Source organism: Apteryx mantelli, chromosome 27 (assembly GCF_036417845.1).
Source record: "Apteryx mantelli isolate bAptMan1 chromosome 27, bAptMan1.hap1, whole genome shotgun sequence".
Lineage (NCBI taxonomy): Eukaryota > Metazoa > Chordata > Aves > Apterygiformes > Apterygidae > Apteryx > Apteryx mantelli.
The window spans coordinates 3,460,798-3,483,930 of NC_090004.1; the positions used below are offsets into that span (position 1 = coordinate 3,460,798).

The following is a 23,133-nucleotide window of genomic DNA, read 5'->3' on the forward strand; positions in this document are numbered from 1 at the left end:
CTGGCATTGCTGCCTTCACTCGTGCCCCCCCTTGCAACCCCCTGGGTTTGCAACAGCCTTTCCCCACCCCTGTTAGCACCAGTCGCCACCGGAGATCTTCCCATCACTCACCGGGATGAAAGTTGCTGACTTGCATCACGGCAAATGTGGCAAGGTAAACACCCCGCTTGCCCTCGCAGCGCCTACTCCAGCCTACGCAGTAACATTTTGAGGCTGGCGCGGGAGCTATCCCACTGCCTCCCAGGACGGCTCGTGCACAGAACAAGCTGCATGGACTCACCATCCTCGTCCGTCTGGAATATCATCTCTTTGCCCTCCTTGCGGCCCTCAGGGTTGGAGAGGATGAGCTTGACGTGGATGTTTTTGTAGGGCAGCAGGTTTTTGATGGTGTAGCGGTTCACGTTGCGCTCCATCTTCATGCACTCCCGGAAGGTCTGGTTGTGGCTGGTGCCCACAAAGTAGCGGTAGCACAGCGAGACCGTGTAGGTGTGACACCGGGTCAGGTTGTAACCCAGTGGTTCCCACTGCAGCGTCAGCTGCCTGGACTGGATCTCGGAGAAAGCGAGGCCTTTAGGGGCCCTCATGGGCTCTGCCAAGGAAAGAGAGATGGGGAGAGATGAGCAATACATCAAAAAATACCCAACAGGATGGATGACAAAGCTAGGAAGGACCACCAGGGATCCCAGTTTGGTGTCCCCATCTCATTCCCACCCAAAGCTGAGATGAGGAACAGCACAGCTGCTCAAGAGGGAACAACATCTCATGTCAGCTGATGCCACAGAGCCCAGAGCTCAATCCTTGTTTAAACTGAGGCCACATTCATCCCACCTAAATTGCACGTGTTGTCAGCTAACGCTCCTTTATAGGGCGGGAGCGAGATAGGCATGTCCAGAGAGCAACCCTGACCTAGAACCGGGACTAGTCCCAGGCGCGAGATGACTTGTCACCCTGCAAAACAAGGCTACGCACATCACCGGCTCTCACGGCAGCTAAAATTGCCAGACCCAGCAGCCCCCGTAGGCTCACTTCCCCCCACCAACCTGAAACTGGACACCAGCCCCGCTCCACGAACCACCACGAGGGCTCAACCTGCTTGCAAACCATACGCTGCACCCAACCCGTAAGGCGACCGTGGCCGTTTCAGGAGCGCTCTGTCTTCCCGGCGCGCAGCTGGCGGCGGGGCCCGGGAGTGCTCAGCGATGCACAGCACCCCGACGGGGCTCTGCGGGCAGGCTCCAACCACTAACATAATAGGCCTGCGTGATGGGAGCGCTCACCTTTTCATCGAGCTCACGCCAGGCTCTCAAAAGGACAGAGACAGAGTGCAGTCGTTGGGAAGAAGTTTAATTAGTTAGCATAATTGGCATCAATAGAAGTCTGATTTAATGAGCAGCCGAGCTCCTTTGCCAACAGCGCACACAGAGGTGGTTTGTATGAGCAGCAGTAAAGTCCTTTAGCTATCCAACGGCAGTGGGAAGGATGCCCAGGAGGCCAAGGCTGCCCTCGCCGGACAAGCCCCACAACGGGACTCAGCAGTCCAGAGCCCAAGTGACGCTCTGCTGTAGCTTGGTGACACACTCACCAGGACCCCGACAACCCTGTGGGGCCAAAAGGGTCCCTGGCCAAATCACCTCCCCCAAATATCACTCCTAATGGGTATTTCAAGGCAGCCCCTTTGCTTCAAGGATGCACTGCACCCCACAAAAAGGGCCCGTACGTGTGAACTGAGCATCCACATCAATAGCCACCAGACGTGGCCCTCCATGGGGTATCTGACCCCCCTTCACCATCCCGCACAGCTGACTCAGGAGAAAGGCAGAAATTTTAAAACGAAGGGGCTGCGGACAGACGGGAGACCCCTTGCCTGCCCCATCCTTAGAGCAGATCCTCGAGGAGTCCCCAGATGGCTGCCAGATTCCCATCGGATTCGCACCGCGGAGGAGTTTGCACAGGTCAGGGTTGCAAGGGATGTTTCCGAGCATAACTGCAGGCGCTGGGCTTCAGCTGGCCAAGGGACGCTGCTCCCATCCCCGGCCAGCACCAGAAGTCACTGCTCACCAGGGACGAGCACGAGAGCCAAGTCCTGCCACAGACTAGGTCGGGCACGGTCAAGGTCTCCAGGTCCTCAGCACCTCCACGCAGCCCCATGCATCCCAGCCCTAGCATTTGCTCCTTGCCCAGCGCCCGCCGGCCCCGGGTTTTAATGAGACCTGGAGAAGGGAAAACACGGCAAGGAAGAGACGAGGGTTGTCTATATGGCATGTTGGAGCCAGACACGCAGACGAGCATTTGGAAACCTTCCTGGGTGGAACACAGTGAGTCAGCTCCCGGCATTGTCGTTAATAGGAGAAGATTTTCACCACGATCACCCACAAGGGCTGTGACTCATCGGCAGCACCCCGGCCCCAGCCAGCAAATGCCGGCTGCCACTGAGAGCTGCCACTCTTCGGCCAACAAGACACCGTCTTCCTCGCCCTGGGGACCACAGGATAAAATCCTGGATGTCCAGCGCAGATGGAGCGGTTTCAAGCTAGATGAGATGCATCCCATCACTGCGAAAGGAGGATATCGCTCATCGGCTGCCCGTCTTCAAATCACAAGGGGTTGACCCCGATCAGCGTTTCCACCTAACTGTGCACGAAGGCAACGAGATCCTGGAGGCACCTTTGCTGCCACCATAGCACAGCTCATTTTAGGAAGCGACTGTATTTCTGCTGTGTTTGCATGCCTTTCTCTCTGACCGACTCACTCCTCGGTGCAAAACTGCTGTCTGTGATACGCACCCAGAGGTGCCTGAAAAGCAGCGCAGTGGCAAGATGGCACGTTCGACCACAGAGCAGCAGCGGGTGACAAATCTCAGCCCCGATGCCCACAGGCGTCCTTCGTGTTGGGCTGCAAAGGGGATCTTCTTGGGCACGCAGCACCTCCCTGCCCGCGTATCCCCTGCGCCTGCACAGCCTCCACCAGCGTCCCAGGGGAAGTGCCGCACGCGGTGCTGGTACCGAGCCAGGCTCTGAGCTTCCCGTCTCCTTCTCATTCCGATGTATTTAAATGATCAATGGGAAACAGACAGCCTGGCACCCCCAGGCCAGCACAAGCAGATTCGCAGAGCGGTTCAGCAAGAGATCAGCTAACAAGGATGTCTGCAGGCATTAATATCGCTGAATATATCCATGCAATTAGGGCCAGTGCCGAGCCGCCTGTGCTTACAGTTGCTAATACAGCTGTATTACACACAGACGCGCCTCTACAAGCGGCGTCAATCACAGCCGACGGCGCCCAGCAGTGTCGGGAATCTCCCCTGGCTCCAGGGCCGCCTCGGGTGCGGGATGCTGCACACACGTGTCTATTTGGCAGCTCCTTCCAGGTAGTATCTAGGGCTGGATCCTGGAGAACCTGTTGCCATCACGGGCTGATCCAGCAATAGCGATGCTGCAGAGAGGTGCTGGTGTTTAGGAGAGACGGCATTTTGCAAAGAAATCAGGGCTGGGGACCAAAATGCAGCCATGTTTTGGGTGGCAGAACAGCAATAGCTTCATCAGCCGCAATACCACTGCGCACCAGCTCAGGACACAGAGTGAAAGATGTTATTATATAGCACAGGAAGAAGACAGGGACTGCAGGCTGCTGAACACGAGTAACTATGAAATGAAATATGGGGACGCTGACAGTTTCAAACAGTGCCTGTCATTGGCTTGAAGGCAAAAAGAAGATCTCAGCTTTATAGCAATGCCTATGAAAGTTACTCTGGGAGAAAAGCTCTCGCTAGCACCTTGCCGCAACTTCTGGGTCAGCGTTTATGTCTCCCAACCCGCTCCTGAGCCCACGCTGACCGCTCTCCTCGCACACCAAGTGCCTCAGTGTCTGCAGCCAGTGTCACCAAGGGAGGAACAACAGAGGTGGCCTGGCCCCCTCGGGCTCCCCGGCCACCCTGTGAGAGCCAAGTCGAGTGAAGACAGTCTTTGGGACCAACACAGAGCAAGATTTGAACATGCATCTCTGGAGCAGCTGCAAAACTCTTGGTTACGCCCGCAGGGACGAGTGGACACCATGCAAAGGGCGACCTGCTCAGACTCCCCAGCGAAACGGCCAGAATTACTGCCTTCCAGCCCAGGACGGCCCAGGGCCCTCCAGACTTGGATTTATCTTGCCCAGCTCACGAGACTTGCTGGAGCCCCAGTCTAAGGAGGACACACCCATGGGCCACAAGGATCATCTGAGCTTCTGGTCAGCAGGAGCGAAGCTCTGGGTGAAACTGAGTACTGGCCTTTCTGCAGCCATCTCCAAATGAGTTGTTGTGACGCAGCCCCATAACTCCAGTGATGGAGCCTCCTCTCCATGCTTGTGCCCCCAGGAACGGCACAGGGAAGCTCTCATCTCTCCAGAAACAGCAATCAGGCTTTGCCAGTTAAAAACAAAAAATAAGCTCATTCCCAGAAAGACTAAGCACTTCCACTGCTTCCAAAGCACAAGGACTTCCAGTTTTTTGTGTACTTAATTTATAGGTCTCAGTTAAAATCACCAGCAGAGCCTAGGGCTGAAGTAGGAGGAGAAACCGAAGAACGCAATCCTGGCCTGTCATTTTGGCTGCAATCACTGCCCAGCTGACGGCGGTTAAGGGTCTTGTCATAAAAACTGCTCCTGCAAAGGGCTGAGGAGCACAACAATCATGTCCATCCTTAATATCTCCTTGTTCCCTTTGACTTTGTTCAATTACCGAGCAGTTAAACCCCCGGCACATCAAGGAAGGCGGTTGCCATGGCGTGTCTGAAGCTCCAGCATCAGGACGCCTCCTGTCATCTCAAGACCTTGTGCAACCTATTGTCAAGGCAACCGGAGCAGAGGATGTCCTCGAACCCGGGCCACCCCTCCGAGGCTGCCACAGGGAAGGGCCTGAGGGCAAACTTCCAAGGGAGAAATGGGTTCGCCAGCAGACCCACGTCACTGAAGAAATATTACTGCCATCATCTAGTAGCGGGGACACCAGATGCGCCGCGCTAAGTCGCACCGCAGGCTCTGCTAGGGCGCTTTCGGCAGCAGCCGGCTCCAGACGTGCCAGAAGGAAGAAACCCCAGCTCGCTCCTTTCTCACCAGCCGTCCTCAGGGACGACAGCGAGGAGACTTGGCAGGGACAGGGGATGCCCCGAATTAGCAAACATCACCCAGAACGCTGCTCCCAGCCCAACACGGCGCTTGGGAAGACATTCCTGGCTCTGCCACAGCGGGACCTGGGGCGTCCCCTGATCCCCAGGGATGTCTCCACCATTTGGAAGCAGCCTCAGTCAGGGTAGGAGCCCACACTCGCAATGTCCACAAGATGTTAGTTAACTGCACACCCACCAGTTCCCCTGCCTCTGCAGGACCACAGGGGCACAGGGAGTGCCCTCAAATACGTCTTTATGCCAACTCCAGAGCATCATTTGTCAATGGAGCAGGGGACACTTCAAGGTGTCTTGCAGCTGTTTCCCCTACCACCCCACTCACCTAGCTGTGAGGGTATTTCAGTGTTAAAATAGAGCTGTATCCCCAGGCCAGTCCTTCCCTCCAGGCTAGAGGCACAGCCGGGGCAGAGCAGCCCGTGTACCACTGCACCCCACCAGCCACATCCTCCGAGAGCACGCAGACCCCGAAAAGAGAGGGACTGCAGTCAGGGACACCAGTCCTCCCAGCAGCCCTGGGCTTTAGAGATGTCCTGAGCTAGATCAGGCCCAGGACTTGTGGTCCAGGCCCAGCCCGGAGGGTTAGCAGCTGTGTCTCCTGCCCTCCTCCTGGCCTTCTCCCATCACCAGGGACTGAAACTAGCAGCAGATGCAGCTGATAAATTTGTGCATCACGTTGCTGTGCGTTTCTGCATCAAGGTCATGCTACTTTGTCTGGCAACTGTTGACTCTGATTAGCAAAAAACCGCTGTCAATCAGAGCTCCTGGACTCGAGCTGGCATTTTCAGGCCGGGTGGATAGGCAGCCCCTCCGTGCACGCTGCTTGCGTTGGCTCAAGACTCAGCTCTCGCCAGCACACCCTGCTACCCTCCAACCAGCCTGATCACAATGTTGGTTTAATTAGAGCTCCCTCCTGAGATGTAGCGCACAGCTGCTAAATTGGGCTGCTCAGCTCCACGCCTCTTCACGGAGCAAGGCAACAGAGCAGTCGGGCAGAGAGGGGATGGCTAACGAAGACACGGCTCTGCCAAGCTCGGAGAGGGGAGAGGGAATCCCAACCTGGAGGCTGCGCTCACCGGCATGGCTTCAGGCCAGGCTGCTGTTCTTACAGTCTAGCTAATTATGGTCCAGCCTCCAGAGGCACTGACTCCATGCTCCTCCACTGGGCTCCTCCAGCCCTGACAGCCCCCCCGAAAGACTCTCGGTTGAGGAACAGCAGAACAGGGTGAACACTGCAGAAAGCTGCTGCTAAAAAGGCAATTAAAGGCAGATCCATGTGTCTATCATCTGCTGTGGTCGGAGGCAGCAATGTTTCGAGCCAAGCTATTGCATGCAGCCAAAGGTCCCTGGACTTCCCCTGCTTCGGGTTCTTCCTCCTGGCTGAGGATGCTCCCAGCAGGAGCTCGCTGACGGACAGCTCGGTAAAGCGCTGGCTGTCCCCGTCTGCAGAAGCTGGAAACCTTCATGAGAAGGATGGACTCAGACAAAGACACCAGACACCAGACAAGGACTAAGAGCTACTGCATTTGAGTCTCAGCCACCATCAGGAGAGTCCCTGTAATGTATCATGCCACCTCCCCAGTCCTCTGTCCCCTCAGTCCTCTGTGGCTGACAGGACACTGAGTGCCCCCCAAGCGGGGTGGGAAAGCCACCACCATCCCAGGGGCTTGTCAGGACCCAGCTAAGTCTTCTTACATTCCTGCGAGGAGTCTCCCACCCATAAAACATCCTCCCAAGAGGCACTGAACACTCTTGGCACCTGTGACGCCTCTTACACCAGGGTCTTCTAGAAGCAAAAGCTGCTTTTGCTGGGTCCAGACCCACGAGCTCTTCATCTCCAGTTCCCGACAGAGTAAGGACAAGGGAAGGTCATGACACAGCAGAGCTGCCCAGCTCTCCTCCATCCCAATTTCCCCACTGCAGTGTTCTCCCTCTGCCGCCAGCCTCCCCAGACAGACCTCAGGCTAGATAGACCTAATATAAAAGCAGCCTGGAGGAAGTCCCCAGGGGCCATATCAGAAGCAGCACGTCATCCCTGGCCCTGTCCAAACAGTAAGACCAAGCTCACAGTTCTGCTCCTCGCTCAGTCCCATCCTATGACCCCTCACCAGGAGGGCAGATGCTCCAAGTCCTTACAAGATGCAGAGCTGGGCATAACAACAAAATCCCAGGCACCCAACACTCTGGCAACATGCATTTCTCCAGAAGGTCCTAGTCCCTTCTCCCATCCAACACACAGACTAGGAAAGCAAGACATGAGCTTTAAGCATCAGCTTGTAATCACTGGAATTGTAGGTCTGAAACAAGCCCGCTTCCAGTCTTCCCACAACCTCCCCACTCCAATGTCCTGCAGTTGCCCCTTGAGACGCCAAGTGAGCTCCGTCCAAGCCACCAGGGACTCTGCCAACCTCAGCCAATGCAACCCCGTGCCAAGCGTAGCCGTCAGCGTGGGGCAGAGGGAGGCGAGTGCGGCGCCTACCTGCACACTTGGTCCTGCTGATGAGAGGCGGCCCCGGCTTGCCTGTGCCTCCTTCCCCGGGGCGAGTGAGCAACACGCTGATCTCATACTCCGTGTCAGGATCCAGGTGCCAGAGTTTGTAGGTCTGCATGTTGACCGCATGCACCTCCGACCAGGGCCCCGAGGTCATGCGGTACTCGATCTCCTTGCGCACGATGGGGCCGTCACCAATGATGGAGTTGGTGTTGAGCTGGATGATCAGGTAGGTGGAGCCCGCGCGGAGCAGCTGCGGGGGAGCGATGGGTGTCGGGGGCTCTGGAAGAGAGGGAAGACGCAGCGCATGGAGCATCCCCTTATGGAGATGGCTCCACCAGCACCCCCGCTGCTGCAGGGCCCAAGGACTAGGAAGCCAAGCCAAGACACCCTGCACAAGCAGGGTTATCTCCCTAGATGACCCCCTGTGCCAACCCCACCCCTGCAACTTCTACACCATTTCTGGGGCAGAAGCACCTTTTGCTGCGCATCTGCGGTGCAAGGGCCTGAAATCCCAGAATCAACTAATACTCAGACTCCTCTCTTCCTTGTCTATCTGAGCCTTGCTAACACCAAGTCAGATATGGTCTCTCTCAACCAGAGGAGCCTCCTTCACTTCATTTGGATTTCCACCACTGGAAACAATCTTTTCCTCTGGCTACAGTCAAGACGTTCACAGTCTCTCTTCTCGTACAAACTGATCACCTTTGCACCTCAGGGCACAGAACAAACTCTGATCTCATGCACAGAGTGCAACTGAAACCAAGATGTGCGCTGAAGTATCTGAGAGCCCAACCCCGTCCTTAAATTTTAGCCTGTGAGATAAGTCCCTGCACACATCATTTTTAGTGAGGGCTAATAACCCAGGCAGCAATTCAGTTTCATCTGATCAAACCTTAATTATTTCTATACGATACGCTGCACAGCATTCACTAAGGTACTGCAAGGTTTCATCGTAATTATTAATTCCCAGCTACTACAATCAAAAATAAACGAGAAAAGGCTGCTGGGAAAGGTAGTTTTCTTGCTTTACGTTAAACTGTCTGTGTTTACTGACTCATACACACTGGTCACGGTGAATAAGTGCGATCCCCTGCCTTAAGGAAAACGTCATCCTCCTCCTCTGCAAACGGGATAGCAGAAACAGCTCATGCAACCAAGTTCGTGCCCCAGACGTGACCCAGACGCGAGCTACGGAGCACCAGGAGGAAATTATCCACATTTTAAATTTCAGGAAACGGAGGCCCATACAGGGGAAACGATTTCCTGAAGGTACCAACCGCCACCAGAATTAAACACAGCAACGACCCCCTAATCCCAGCCCAGGGCTCTGCCCTTGCAGCCTCCTGGCAAGTTGTTTCCTGCCGCTGGGCCTCAGTTTCCCTGGCTGTTCACAAGGACCACGGAGGGCAGCCCAGCACCCCGGCCGGCTGCGAAACCGCACGGATGACAGCACCTCGCTCACCTTTCACGATGAGCTCGGCGAAGTTCGAGACGCCCGAGCCCCGGACGGACTGGGTAACACAGCGGTACATGTCCTGCTCCCTCTTGGACACCTCGTCCAGCTGGAACGTGGCCAGGAAGCGCCGGTGGCTGATGTGCTTCACCGAAGCGGCCGGCACCACCTCTCCGTTCTGCCGCTGCCCGCCGGGGAGAGAGAAAAGACATTAGAGGGAGGCACGACGTGACCTCCAGAGCCACAAAACGGGGCTCCGAAGGACATCTGGTTGGAGGAGGGAGATTCCCCCTTCTTTCCTTATCCTCTCCCATGGGAAGGGGTCTAAAGGAATGGCAGAAGGGATGCAGAAGGTTAGCGGTGGAGCTGGTGGGGTCTCATCCCCGGCCAGAGGGCACCAGCCCATCCATCCGCTTACCTGCATGAGGAACCTCTCCGCCTCAGAGGCCTTCCCGGCGGCCACGCACTGGAAGGTGGCGTTCTGTCCCGCGTTCACCTCCACGTCGCCCAGGCGGGAGAAATGAGGCGCTTTCGCTGCCGGGAGAGGCGGAAACGGATAGTCACCGGGCAACCGAGGGTCGCCAAGGACCCGCGTCCGCATCCTAGCGCTCCCACCTCAAACCCCACCGCGGCCAGAAAAGCCACCGCTGGGACCTAGGCGCTGGGGCTAGAGCTGAGCTCCAGGCAGGACACTGCAGTCGGTCCATCCATCCGGACACAAGCTCCCCATTCCCAGCGGGGATTTCAGGAGGTCCCATCCCGACCCGCCAGGGTTGCCCCTCTCAAAGGGCATTTTTGGGCCCTGCACTCATCCAAGCTTATATATTAACTGAGCAGGGGCCGAAGCAGCGTCGGGGCTTTGCATCGAGTGGAGGAAGAGGCTTTTCCAAGGGGAACGACGCATCCCTCGGAGCTGTTGGTGACGGGGAGAAGAAGGAGCTCCCAAATCGGAGCCCTGGAGGTCACGCAAGGAGACCGGAGCTTCGCAACCCCGTCTGACAACAGGGCGCCCAGCTGCCACCTCCACGTCCGAGCCCAAAACGCAGCGGAGCAGGGTCTGGACCCCTCAGCCGGGCGACGGCCGGCCGTGTCCCGCTCCTCCGGGCGACGGGGGGAGGAACCAGCCGCAGCCGCCGCCCGGCTTTAGACCCACCAGCTCCCAAACCCTCCGCCCGGCCGGCGCCCGCGCTCGGCTCCCGGCTCCGCCGCACTCACAGCAGGGATAATTCAGGAGCAAGATGTCGTCCAAGCCGAGGTAGCCTCTGCGCTCGCTGGAGACCACCGCCTCGAACAGCACCTGGGGCGGCAAGCAGGCGCCGGTCACACGCGCGCGGCCGAGAGGGACGCCGAGGCCCCTCCGAAGGGAGCCGGATTTCGGGATGGCGTTCGTGCCGCCAGCCGTTCCCCGGGCGGGCCGAGGCGGAGCGCCGTGCTCACCTGGTACTCGTTGGGCCAGAACATGCTGACGGCCAGCTCGGCCTGGTGCCACTGGCGGCCGTGGGAGCCGGAGGCGTTCCAGACGGCGCGGCCCAGCGGGCCGCCATTCACCTTCACGTAGGCGCGGAGGGCGCCGGGGCTGCGGCCGTCGCGGCTGTACAGGAAGTAGCTGAACTGGAGGCAGTGGGTGTCATTCTCGCTCAGCGTCTGGAAGAGCAGCTGCGCTCGCTGGCCCGGGGCGTGCTGCGAGGCGTTGACCACCAGGTAGGAACCTGCGGCCCGGAGGCAGGAGAGCGTGAAAACCGCCTCCCCCCACCTATCCCCCCCCCCCCCGGCCCTGATCCCGCCGTCCCCGCGGCAGGGCGCCCGCATCCGCTCGGGACAGCGGTTTAGGCCCCCGGAGCAGAGCCGGCCTGCCGCAACCTCGGCCCTGTCGAACGGCCCCCGAAGGGCCGAGCCCGGAGCTGGCGGGATTTGACATCCCTTCCCTCGTCATCACGGCAGGAGCTGTAAAATCCCACTGCCGTTTCCCCGGCAGCAGCAGCCCTTTAGCTATGAACCGCTCCCGCTTCATCCGAAGGTGTCCGCGCGCTTCCCTTCCCGCAGCCCCGTCGGCAAACGCCCCGGGAGAGCGGGAGCGAGCGGGGCCGCGTCCTGCCCGCCGGCGCATCCTCGCTCCGGGCAAAGCGAGGGAGAAGGGCAGCGAAGTCTCCAAAAACGGGGTTTTCGCCCTGCTCGCCGATCCCCACTGCCTGCCAGCTTAGTTTCCCGCCCCCACTCAGGCTGCTTTTAAGGTTAAAAAAACACAACAACGATTTATTTGCTCCAAGAAAGGGAGGGGAAGTTAGTACGGGGATATTTCTTCTCTCTCTCTCTCGTTTTTTCCCCCCCTTCCTTCCCGGCAAAATTATGTCTGCACTAAGGAGATGGGCTCCGTTCGGGCTGGGCATCGCCAGAGCCGGCGCACCGCGGCGGAGGGCCGTCCTCCGAAAGCCAGCGCCGCCCATCCCATCTTCCGGGCTGCCGTTAATAAATGGAGGCCCTTCTTCCTCCCTTTCCCATTAAAAAAAAAAAAGCCGGAAAAAAAAAAAAAAGAGATTAAAATTAAACCACTGAGCAGCCCCCAAAGAGGCGATGTGCCGGAGCACAGGGATGTGGGCGTCCCCTCTCCCGGACCAGACCCCACGGCTGCCGGGGGGGGTCCCAGCATGGAGAGCGGTCCTGAGACGCTGGAAAACACGGGAAAACCATGCTCGTCTTCAGGATGACGCCGCCGAGGGAAAGCTGTTTTAAAATAACCGAGAACGTCCGTTGGCTCGGCTGCGACGGCAAACGCTAACTGGTCTTAATGTAACGCTACGGTTACTCGTGCGGCGTCACAGCAGAGCCGAGCTGGCAAGAGCTCCCGCGCTCGGTATTTTTCCTCTTAAGTATTTTCTTCCCAGCGTTGCCGTAACTGAGAAACCGGGCTCGTGCTGCTCGGTTTTGCAGTAATTATGTCATCCCTGCAATGTGTTTTTCCCCGCAAATTACTGCTGCTAACTCCCAGCCTCATCCTCACCTTAAGCCTTGGGGTAGAGGCTGGGTTTTTTAAAAAATAAAAAAATAAAGAAAATAAAAAAATAACAAGGAAAAAAATTCCCCAGGCAAGAACAAGCGCTACAGTCCACAGCGCTGTCAAATACGACCCAGACCATCACCCCCGACAGGGAGCTCGCTATTGAACCCCAAAGACAACAGCCAAGCTCAGCCGGCAACGGGAACGCGCACTCGGACGCGACAGTCTGCCCTTCCTCGGGGTACGCGAGCATCCCTTGAGCCAACATCCGATCTTTAATCTCCGAAAGGTTAATCAGGGCCGGGCATTTTGGCTGCCAGGCGACTGCCTGCAGGTGCAGGACAGGCTCTGCTCCAGGGCGTCCCTGGGTTATCGCCTGCTAACGAGGCAATTAAGGAAGCACCCTTCTGCAGGAGCATTTAATCACTTAAAATGGATGGAGAGACTGAAAGGATTGGTGTGCTCCTAGCAAACCAGCTCCAAGCAGGTGTCAAGCGTCATCCTGCTCCAGGCGGCATCCTCAGGCCACGGCGTGCCGAAGTGAAACGCCCATCCGGATTTGAGCCTGCTAATTAGGCCTGGTTATCGCAGAGGCATACGGGGCTCTGGCCAAAGTGACGCATCCTGCGGCCCCAGGGAATTATTGAAAGCGCAAGGGTTAGGATTGCTCTCCGAGCAAAAAAGAGGATTGCAAGCTAGCAGCACGCCGGGAGGCAGCTCAGCACCCAGAGGGTAAAGCACAGCTTCTTCCCACTGAAAAGCAACAGAGCCCGGCCGAGCTAGACGGGGTGGATGGGGAACGTGCTCCAGCCCCGACAAGGCTTCGGCAGTCTCCGCGCCCCCATCTCCGGCCAAGGACGCAGCCAAATACCCTGCAACAAGCCCACAGTGCAGGGCAGGCGGCAAAGCTTCCCGAAAGCCAGTCTGAAGGTTCATCTGATGATATTTGCGGGGTCTTTCTGGTTGTTTTTTTTTTTAATGCACCCTGATAAGAAAGGCAGCATGACGGGGCGCTCCCGAGAGGCAGTAACACCGTACAGAGGCCCAAGAAGGCAGCAGGACAGCAGCACACGGGTCACAGGTGACAACAGGGTGACAGCCGGCACGTACACTGTGACCGCTCACCCACCTGGATGGAGAGTCCCGCCAGGCACCCCCCCGCTCCTCCCCAGGCTCTCGCTGCAGCCAAGGCAATGCCACGAAGCTCCGCTGGGATGTTCCCAAAGCCCTGGATACTGCAATCCTCCAGGTCCATAATGGGAATAATTAGGAGGCAAGCGGAAAGGCACAGTCTCCGCTGCTTGCTGACCGCCCCGGGAAAGCAGGGGCTCTCCAAACCACGGGAGATCGTTTGTTAGCCTCATACGGGAATTCGCTCCCTGTTTCTTTGAACAGCAGGAAGATCACACTTACGTTGGGGTAAATCAATAGCGCTCCATAATAAGAACCGCGATAAATCCATTAAGCCGTCTAGCGCTCCGCTCCGGCGCAATGTGCGGCCCCAATGCAACGGGAAGGCTCATCACAGCATCTCCCACGCGTGGCCCAGAGCACACCGCGAGGCAACGCAAAGGGGACAAGTGACTCCAGACCCCTTGGATTTGTTCCCCGTTAATCCACAACCGCTGCCGAGGCCCCCCCCGGGAACTCTTCCCATGGGAAAGCATCCGTCCCACCATGCGTTCAGCCTCTTGCTAGCGATAGCGTCCACGAAGATCACCCAGCCTTCCCACCTGGGGCGAGAGCAGAGCCGGAGCGAGAGCTCTGCAAGCTGCCAAATTCAGGTTTTTAGAGCTTGTCTCGATTCCCGCACACAGAGCGGGAGACGGCAAGGCGAGGGAGGCTGCCTCCCTGCCCCGCTCAGCTGGGCGTCCGGAGCTGCCGCTTCCCAGCACTGCGACCCACCGAGGTCCCAGACCGGCGCGGCAGAGCCCGGGGGGACACACAGGACATTTTGTGGCAGCCGGGGGGTTGATGCGACATTGCAACTAATCAGCACAGCTGTTTCTTTAAGTCCTGTCCATATGTTGACATGAACATTAAAATCTGCTCCCAAAAATCAGGGAAATCATTTCCGAATCCACCCTGCAGCAGCTCTTCAGTGACCACTGAATCAGCTGCTGGGCCACTCTCGGTTGAGATTTCAAAGAAAAAGGATGGGATCTGGACACACTATGCTCTTAAGCAACAGCCACCCCTAAAATCTCCGTCAGCCTTGAAGAATCGGAGGAGCAGAGGCAAAAACGGCCCCCTCGGACTTTCGTGGTTCAGCCTTGAGGCAAAGCGCAGACCTTCACAGCACCACCACGGTGCGAGATGGAGCCCGACCTGGCCCAAGGCAAAGCCGGCGTCAGCCCGCGGGAGCAAACGCCTCCCCAGCAGCTGCAAAAAGGGCTCATTCCTGAGAAACACATCTCCTTTCGCAGGCTCCCCCGCGCAGAAGGGATGTAGAGAAGGACACAGCAGGGTTAAGGGCGGAAGACGCCACGGGAGAGGTTCTCCAGACCTTGAACAAAAAACAACCCCGTGAGCATCGCAAAACAGACCGGTCTGGGGCATAACCAGAGGTTTTGCCCAAACTTCAGCTTGGTTTGGTCCAAAGATTGCCGCAAGCTTCAGAGTCCATGGAGGAATCGTCCCCCTGACCCAAGTCGCTGCAGAAGAGGAGAGGAACATCCCTCCGTCCGCTCTGCCCCCTCCACACAGACGCCACCGCTTTCTCCGGCCAAGGAGAGTCCATTAGCGCGGACAGATCAATCAATACCGCGCTTCATCTGTTAATTCCTTCCTCTGGTGTTCAATCCAAGTTAAGGTCGGTTTTAATTGACATGGCGGCCCAGCGTGCCGTCACGCCGCTTCGTCGCTGCGAATAAGCAGCCAGGCTCGCTCCCGGTGCCATCCGTTGGACGGACCCTCTCTCCCCTTTGCTTGGCTCGGGAGCAACCGAGATGAGATCAGCAGTATATTTAATTTGGAGGTGGGCTTTTGGGGAAGAGTCCAACTGCTCAATGCGGAAACTGCAAAAAGCTGGACAGCGTTCGAGTAAAACAAATGAAAACAGAAGTTTCTGGCTATGTTTCCTAGGGGAAAGGCATCAATTTGCTATGCAGAAGTTGATTGCAAGGCTCATCCGAAGTTCAAGCCGGAAAATCGGCTCTGGCCGCATGCAGAAAACCTTGAGCCTGCCAGAGCGAAGTCCCTGTGCAAGGTCTCTAGCCTAATTTTCTGATTAGTGGGGGATCAACCCTTCCATGGAGTCAGATTAGGTCTCCAAGAATAACCTGGCACCTCTGAAATCCTTGACCTTGAGCAGCAGAGCAAAGCAAAGCGTTCCCAAAAACCGCCCAGCTTTAGAGTGAAACCTTGAGCATGCCAAGACGGATTATCCCGGACTGCGTTTGAGCGGCTCTAAGGATCCACCAGAGAATACCAAAGCCTTGGAAAAAGAGCAACAAAAATCTCTTTCGCTCAATATTCACTTTGGGGTTGACCCCGTCTGGCGGTGGGGGAGAAGGTGCCGTGCTCTCCGAAACGCCCCGTTGCACCCGGGGCATCCAGCCGCCGATGCAGCCCGGCGCTTCCGCTCCGCGAGTGTTTCCTTGGGCTTCCTCCAGCTCTTCGGCTGGAATCGGGGAGGTTTGAATCCAAGCCGAGCGAGCGGCGCCGAGGGGTCGGGAAGGTGCCGGTTTGTCAGGCGGCAGCGGCCACGTGCGAGCTGCCGCTGTGCCCTCCCCACAGATGATTTAAATGGCGACCCGAAAGGGAAAGGATCCGGAGGGGCCGGGAAGTGGTGTCCCCTTCCCCTCCAAGGTGGCGGGGGCATTTTAGCAAGCTCCTCTTCGACGCTCCCAGGAGCAACCTTGCACGGGGATGCAGCAAATCCGGGTATCGCTCGCCTCCGAAGAGCTAGCGCATCTCTATTTTACGCTCTGCAGGCAGGCAAATGCAAAGGGAGCAGTTGCCAGCATTGCTCATGCTGGATTTGCCTGTCCTTGCTCCACATCTGCCGCGTGCCTCTTCCTCCAGGAAACCTCTTTGAAGGATCGAGCCCAACGTTGCCTCGTTTGCCAGTTCTTCTTTTAACCGCATCACGCTCGGCACGGGAGCCATCCGTCAGTTCTGACCGCCCGCGCTGAGCTGTGGCACCCGTTAGACAAGCTTTGCTCTTGGGTGATGCTACCACGGAGGGGTTTTGAAGTCCAAACGTGGCTACAGGGGATGGACCTGACCCAGCCTTTCCTGGGGTGCTGCAAACTAGAGCCGTGCCAGGAGGCCTCAACAGAGAACTGCACAAAAAAAGCATCCTCACCCCCCTTTTTTTTTAATAATAATAATAATAATCATCTCATTTTACCACCAGATCCCCAGGACAAGGCAACACCCACAAACTCCAACCACCTGCTGAGAACGGGGTGAATGAAAGCATCACCCGCCAGCCCAAGGAAGAGGTTTCACCCATCCCAGCAGCCGGGCTGGGACCAGTCAGCATCCCGGCTCCCCTGCCCACCGCGATGGGCTCGGGGAGGCCAGGTTTGCAACGCAGACCTAGAAAAAAGCCATTTTTATATATTTTGAATACAGCTCCACAAGGCAGAGGAGTCCAGGTGCTCCAGCCAACCTGGTGTCCCAGGACGCCTTCTAACACAGCTTGCCAAGAGGCTGGGTGAGATGCGGGAAAGCAAGCAGGCTCCAAGAAGGGATTTTTTCCAGAGTTTCTCCCAACCCAGCTCATCTCCATTAAGAAGTTTCCACCTGACAAACTGGGCAATTTCAAACAGCGACGGCAAAAAACACTTCCTTACAGTTGTCCCCTGGCTCTGTCCCATCACCAGCACAGACCTGCTCCACCCAGGCCCATGGCCCAGCCAACAAGCTCACGCAGGGCTTCACCCAAACGCCCTCTCCCATTTTGACATCCATTAAGTAACTCCAACTCGTATTTCGCCTCAAGCGCTCCATAAATCAGCCCGATTTAACTCCTGCCGAGCCACCTGCCCTGTCCATGTCGGCTAGACCATCTCCTTCACCTCCAGCACCAAGTTGTCCTCCACCACTGCACCCAGCGCTGTGTTTCCACCCCAGCCAGGATGCCCTGGATGAACATGAAGGCAAGCACGGACTAGGCCGCGTGTGCAGGTAATATCTGGGCGAGGGGCACACACGAAACCATCTGACGCATCCAGGGAGAGCAATTTTAGCGCAAGCGGAATAGCTGTGCAGTCTCGTTCCTGCATTGCCCAGCTCGCCGCAACCGTCCCTTTAAAGAACAGCAATAAAGAGTTGAAAAAGCAAGACTGCAACATGGAAGAGACCCATCCATCTTCTTTATTTGAAAGAGGGAGACAAGTCAAGACGGGGGGGGAAAAAAAAAGAACAAACAAAAAACGAAAACAAAAAGAAAGAGGGAAGAAAAGGTAGAGGTGGGTGGCCAGCAGCCAGCATCTGCTCAAATAAATTCCACGCTCCTTGAAATTGGCTGGTCTCCAATAAAAACTCATTTTAATCTAAGACCACGAGACTCCATTGTAAAGTGCTCCCAGGAGAGACCAGTGATGTGAAATATTATTCATCTACCGAGCAGCTGGAGTGGACCGGAGAGGTGCGATAAGGCTGGAGGAGCCGCGCGCGCTGGCTTCCCTGCCCTCCCTCCCCGCATCGGTGTGAAACCACATCAAAATTAGGTCCGTTCATCCTGCATCTGCCTGCCCTCCTGCTGCCCCAGCGCCTGCCGGTAAATACGCTCACTTAAGACCTCTTGCTAAGCCAGTGTGTTTCCTCGAGTGGAAAGAGCAGCCCCACTTTTGTGTCCAAACGGGGTTTCTGCATGCTCCCGGGAGCCTGGCTTGGTGGTGGTGGTGGCATCTCCCCACTCCCAGCCTGACCCCTCAATCCCTTGCAAACCCCCGGGGACAGCGGGCTTCCGAGATGGGCATTTCATTGCAGGTCTTTAATTACAGCTGAAAACCGAGCAGAAAACCCAACTAATTACGGATTTGAAGACCCTGCGTCATGAGACGCCCCGGTCCCCAGCAGCCCCTCACCAGCTCTGATCCTCCATCCTGCCCCTCTCAGCACGCTGTTCTTGGAAAACCCTCTCTCCCTTTTCCTCCTCCTCGAGAAAGACTCAAATTAGGTTAGTTCATTTTAAAGCAATTATTTGGAAAACCATCAGCTGAGGAGTGGTGATTTGTCAGCAGCCCCCCAAGGCCAGGCAGGTGGCTCAGGGCTCTTTTGCCTGGTGACAAGTTCCCACCGCACTGTCACATCTCTCCCTGAGCCCGGGGAGTCAAGCTGGGCTGAAACGGGGGTGGCAGAGGAGCCCCCAGACCTCAATCCCACCGCGCTCCAGCCCGGAGCCGCTGCAATTCTTACCTCCAAAGGAAAAAACAACAATAATAATACAATTTCCATGATTAATCAACTAGGAAGGAGCCGTCTGATTTTCTGACGAGCCCTATTTAGTGCCAGCTTTTCCTGGCTCTGATCTCGGCCTCCAGCATGTCAGACCGCTGCTGATTAATACATTTAATTGCCGCTCCGAAGGCTCCTGCGCGGCCAGAGATGCCGAACGTGCCCGCGGTGGCGGGAAGCTTTTCCCAAGGGCGGCGCGTTTGCTCCAAGGACAGAGCACGACCTTCGCGGGGGACAGCTTGCACGGGCAAACCCCTCAGCTGCATCTGGAGATGCCGGTTCCTCCTTGTTTTGGAAGTTCCCAATTTTCTTACAAGTTGCCCTCCGCATGCAGCCCCCCAAAATCCCCCTATCGGCTCTGCAGGAGACACACGGCCATCGGCGCCCACCAGAGAAGTTTGGTTGCCCAAGGGAACAGAGCGGGAGCCAAATCCAGGCTAAAACTCCCACTGCGAACACCCTGCCATGGCTGGGCTGCCGGCAACCCGCAGGCAACGCTCCAGAGCCAAGGTGTCTCCTAGAGACATGAATCCCCCGGTGTGGTGGGACCCTCAGCAGAGCTGCACCACACCAGCGAGCTCCAGGAGGACTTCTTCCTTCCATGCACACGCAGGAGAAGGCTGTAGAGAGACACGGTGTCCTCTGCAACCTGCTCCCCTCCAAGGTCCCCATCCCCATCCACCTTCCCTGCTGTCACCCCACAGTGCACGCATGGGCCATCCCGGGGACAACAGGGACCTGGACACAGCGGTGGCCTCCGACCACCCAGACCTGAAAGAAGAGCCCCTCCACTTTCGGCACGGCTCATCCTCCCTCTGGCCCACACGGACCTGCTCCCACCGCTGGACTCCCCGCCGGCCTCCTGGGATGATGGAGAGCGGTCGCCTCCGAACCCGGGGGCACGGGAGCAGCTTCTCTTCCGCTCCATCGTCTTGGCCGTCTCCACACCTGGCTCTCGGGCGGGTATTTATTTAGGGGCAGGCTGCACCCGCGCGGTTCCCGGGCTTGGGAGAGCAGGGCTGCTCCTGGGGGGCAAATCTCCCTGCACCCAAAGGCTGCTGCCTTCGGGGATGTGCTCCGCGGACCCCGGAAGAAAGCCCTTCTCCGGGCAGGAAGGCAAAAGGCCTTGGGAAGAGGAGAAGATAAAGGAAGAGGAGATGAGCGGAGGGGAAGGCCAAATCAAGCAGCGGCACGAGCACACGGCAGCGAGATAAACACCTAGAGGCAGATTGATGGAGCAGTAAAGAGCTTTCCATAAAGCAGTTAATGCTCTAATAAAAAAGATAAATAAATAAAAAAACCTTTCTTACTGTCAAGCTATAAACCAGCTTTTCACTCTTCAGTGTCGGACACGACCTCCAAGCCGGGCAGGAGGAGCTTGGAGCGCCCGGACCAGGCAGCGCAGCAGGATCCAGCGGCGCTGGAAACGAGGGACCCCGCGAAGCCGGACGCGTGCCGAGGAGCGACACGGCACGGTGACGAGGACCGGAGCTGGGGAACGAGCAGCACCGCCGAATCCCACCCGGACCCGCTGCCCGCACCGTCGTCACGAGGGAGAGGGAGCTCCCCGCGGGACCTAGGCTAACTCTTCTCTCCGATCCGAGGGCTGGAAAAACAGCCTGGACGCAACTTGGCAATCGGAGTGACGAGCTGGATCCAGGAAACAATGAAAACTGGCTTAAAAGCTATGAGATATAAAAAATTAGAAGAAAGCCGCTCTGCGTTTTCTCATTCTTACGGCTTTGGGGATGCCTCTCGTTCACAGCCCCGAGCCTTCCTCCACGCGTGCGAGAGCCAGAAACTCCCTTTTCCTTTTCACGCGACTCCAGGAGACGGGAATTACACACAAACCACCAAACACCGAGCTCCGGGCAAAATCAGCCCCAGCCGATGACGCTACAACAACCGACGCGCAAGCGAGAAAAGAGCAAGCGGCCGGTGCCAAAACCTTCGACGGGAATAACCATTCCGAAGGCATCCCTTAAAAAAAAAAAAAAGGGAGAAAAAAAAAAGGGTTTTTTCGGTTCTCCCCGTTTGGCAAGCCGGGGCAGTCGCTGCAGATGCATCGCTCTGCGACAGATGGGGAATTTGGCAAGCCGCTCGCTCTGGCCTGCGTCGCTGCCGGGGCCCGCGGGAAAGCCGGGCGAGTTGCCGCATCCCACCCCGGCAGCCGAGATCCCGGGCGCCCGGCCTCGGGGAATGTCCTCCCCGCAGCAGAGGAAGTCGGGTGCAGGCAGAGCGGAGCCGGAAAGCTTTGCTTTGCACCCCGAAACCCAGGGCGGGTTGCACGGTGCAAAGCCGGCGCATCCGTGCAGCGGGGTCGGAGACGCCGGGAGCAGGCGGTTATCGCTCTCCCTCCCAGCTCCATTAAATCCCTTCTCCTCCCTCCGACCGGAGCGGCTGGCGATCGTGGGTCTGGGGTGTAAGGAAGCAGCAAGGAGGATCCCAAAGCTCAGAGCATCACCGCTAACGCGAGCCTTTTCCCACCTCTTCCGGACCCGCCACGCTGCAGCCGAGCCTCGGAGCGAAACAGCTCTAAGGGCTGGAACACAAACACGAACCCACCCAAGAAGGGGAAAACCAGCCTCAAAAGGGACGAAGGAAAAGAGCCGGAGCGACCAGCGAGCGCCGGAGCGGGGTCTCGGGGATGGCCGCAGCCGCCTCGGGAACAGCGCGATGGTTTTCGGGAAGCACCGCTGCGTCCCGAGGGGAGCGAGCGGGAGGACGGGACTCACCGTGAGGAAGGTCCGCGGTCAAGTGGGGCATCGCGTAGCTCCGGACGAGCTCCCAGCCGAAGTCATCGTCCTCGCCCTGGCTGTACTCGCACTGGTTTAAGTCGCCGTCCTCCTCGAAGGTGCAGCCTGCTGCGGGACGGAGGGAGAAGGCGTCATTCCCTGCGGAAAACCGAGCCGCTGGGAGCGAATGCGCACCGAGCCCGGAGCCGTTGGCCTCGCTCCCCGAGAGTCCGGCTCTCCCGCGGCCGAACCGCTCACACCAGCCTGCATCCGGACCTGGAAAACCCCGGGAGGTCCGTGCCCAGCGCTCCTCGCCCTCTGCACAACGGCCCCTTTCGAGGGGAGGCGGCGGCGCTTCGCCTGCCCCGCCGCGCGTTAGCGCCGTGCATTGCATGTCACGACAGCGCCAGGCCTCAGCCAAGCGCGCTGCTAGCAGCAGTCGCCCCCCCCCCACCGACGCGCCGATGGCACCCGTCGCCTCGCGGGCTGGCGGCTCCCAGCTGGAAGCCCCGAGTCCCGTCGCGGCACCTCCCCGGGCCACGGAGCGACGACCGAGCACGGATAACCGCGGCGAAGCCGGGCAGGCTGGGTAGCAAAGTGGAAGCAGAGCCCGGGCTGGGGGCTTCTTTCTTTTCCTTTTTCATATTTTCTCCCCAAAATTGCACGGGTTCGGTCTCCCCTCCAAACTCCGCCGCTCAGGGATTGGCACCGGGGCGGTCGACGGCTTCGCCACCGGGTTTCGCCTCCCTCCCCGCCATGCAGCGGGATGCTCGGAGGCGGCTCGGAGATGCCGCCCGCGCTGGGAATTGCTCCCCGCGGGGGATTTGGGGGCAACGGGGCCAGCGCAGCCCAAAGCTCCCCCCGGCACGGTGGGAAACCCAGGCTCTTCCCGCGCCGGGGATCCTTCCCCGGGCTGCCAGCGTCCCCCAAGGGTCCCCATCGCCGAGCCCGAAGGCTGGGAAACATCCCGCAAGAATATAAGGTGCACGTAAAAGCACAATTCCCAATATTTGCATGTGCATTAACAGATTTGAGGCTTTTCCCCCCGCTTTACGCTCAGGTTTTTAATCAGCAGGGTGCACTCGAGTTACAGCTTCCAGCTTTAGTCTAGTACCACAAGAATAACTATAAATATAGAGATTATATATATATATATATATATTTTAGTTTTTTTAAGACCAAAAGCAAGTTCTCTCCTATTCATATGACTCAAGGAACGGAGGCCTCCCAGTTTTCCTAAAATACCGCAGGACCCGGGATAAGAAGCAAAAGAGCTGGCAACTTCAGAAGAACGGGGACGGCATCTCCCGCCCGGGCTCGGCGCGAGAACCAGGCTCAGGACAAGCGACCCGTTCGGCGACGGATTTTAAGAGCCTGAAATTTGGCTTCGCTTCCGAATAAGGGGCGGGGGGAGAAAAGCGAGGACCTGTTAAAATTCTCCATGAAGGAAACAAATAAATAGAGTAAAATGTCAGGAGCTTCTTAAGTGATTTCAAAGTTTTTTTGTTTTTTGGGTTTTTTTTTTTTTTTGCTAGTGACCGGCGGAAGCTTAAAACGCAATTAGGCGCAATAGATATTTCGCTGGCAACCGTGCGGCTGTTCGAGCCGATCCATCTCGCCTCCTCGGACGGGTTTATGGTTATTGCTTTTTCTGCGCGGGGCCTTTTCCTCCCTTCCGCTCACCCGATCTATAGCTCGGAAGGAAAAGCGGCTCGGCGGGGCGCTCTACCTCGCCGACAAATTTGTCTGCAAATTGAGTTTATATATATATTTTATATATATATGTATATATAAAATAAAAAGCCTTATAGAGCACTTCCCCATCAGACATAGCGAGGGATATATCACCTTTATGCCCCTGCTGGATCTAGCCCCTTTCGGGGCTG

General features: G+C 57.4%; 2 protein-coding genes across 2 annotated transcripts in view; one reads left to right on the forward strand and one right to left on the reverse strand.

Annotated features, from left to right (window-relative positions):
• Positions 1-23,133, reverse strand: part of PTPRU (protein tyrosine phosphatase receptor type U) — an 84,847-nt gene that overhangs the window by 45,196 nt on the left and 16,518 nt on the right. Inside the window, exons 2-8 of the mRNA XM_067311704.1 lie at positions 21,248-21,376; positions 10,544-10,815; positions 10,322-10,403; positions 9,525-9,640; positions 9,116-9,290; positions 7,639-7,932; positions 281-589 (exon numbers count right to left, since the gene is read on the reverse strand). Of these exons, the coding sequence (XP_067167805.1) occupies positions 281-589; positions 7,639-7,932; positions 9,116-9,290; positions 9,525-9,640; positions 10,322-10,403; positions 10,544-10,815; positions 21,248-21,376 (1,377 nt within the window). The remainder of the gene's footprint in view (positions 1-280; positions 590-7,638; positions 7,933-9,115; positions 9,291-9,524; positions 9,641-10,321; positions 10,404-10,543; positions 10,816-21,247; positions 21,377-23,133) is intronic.
• The window catches only part of MECR (mitochondrial trans-2-enoyl-CoA reductase), a 53,611-nt gene continuing 41,214 nt past the window's right edge, over positions 10,737-23,133 (forward strand). Inside the window, exon 1 of the mRNA XM_067311707.1 lies at positions 10,737-10,807. The gene's annotated coding sequence lies outside the window, so the exon portion shown is untranslated. The remainder of the gene's footprint in view (positions 10,808-23,133) is intronic.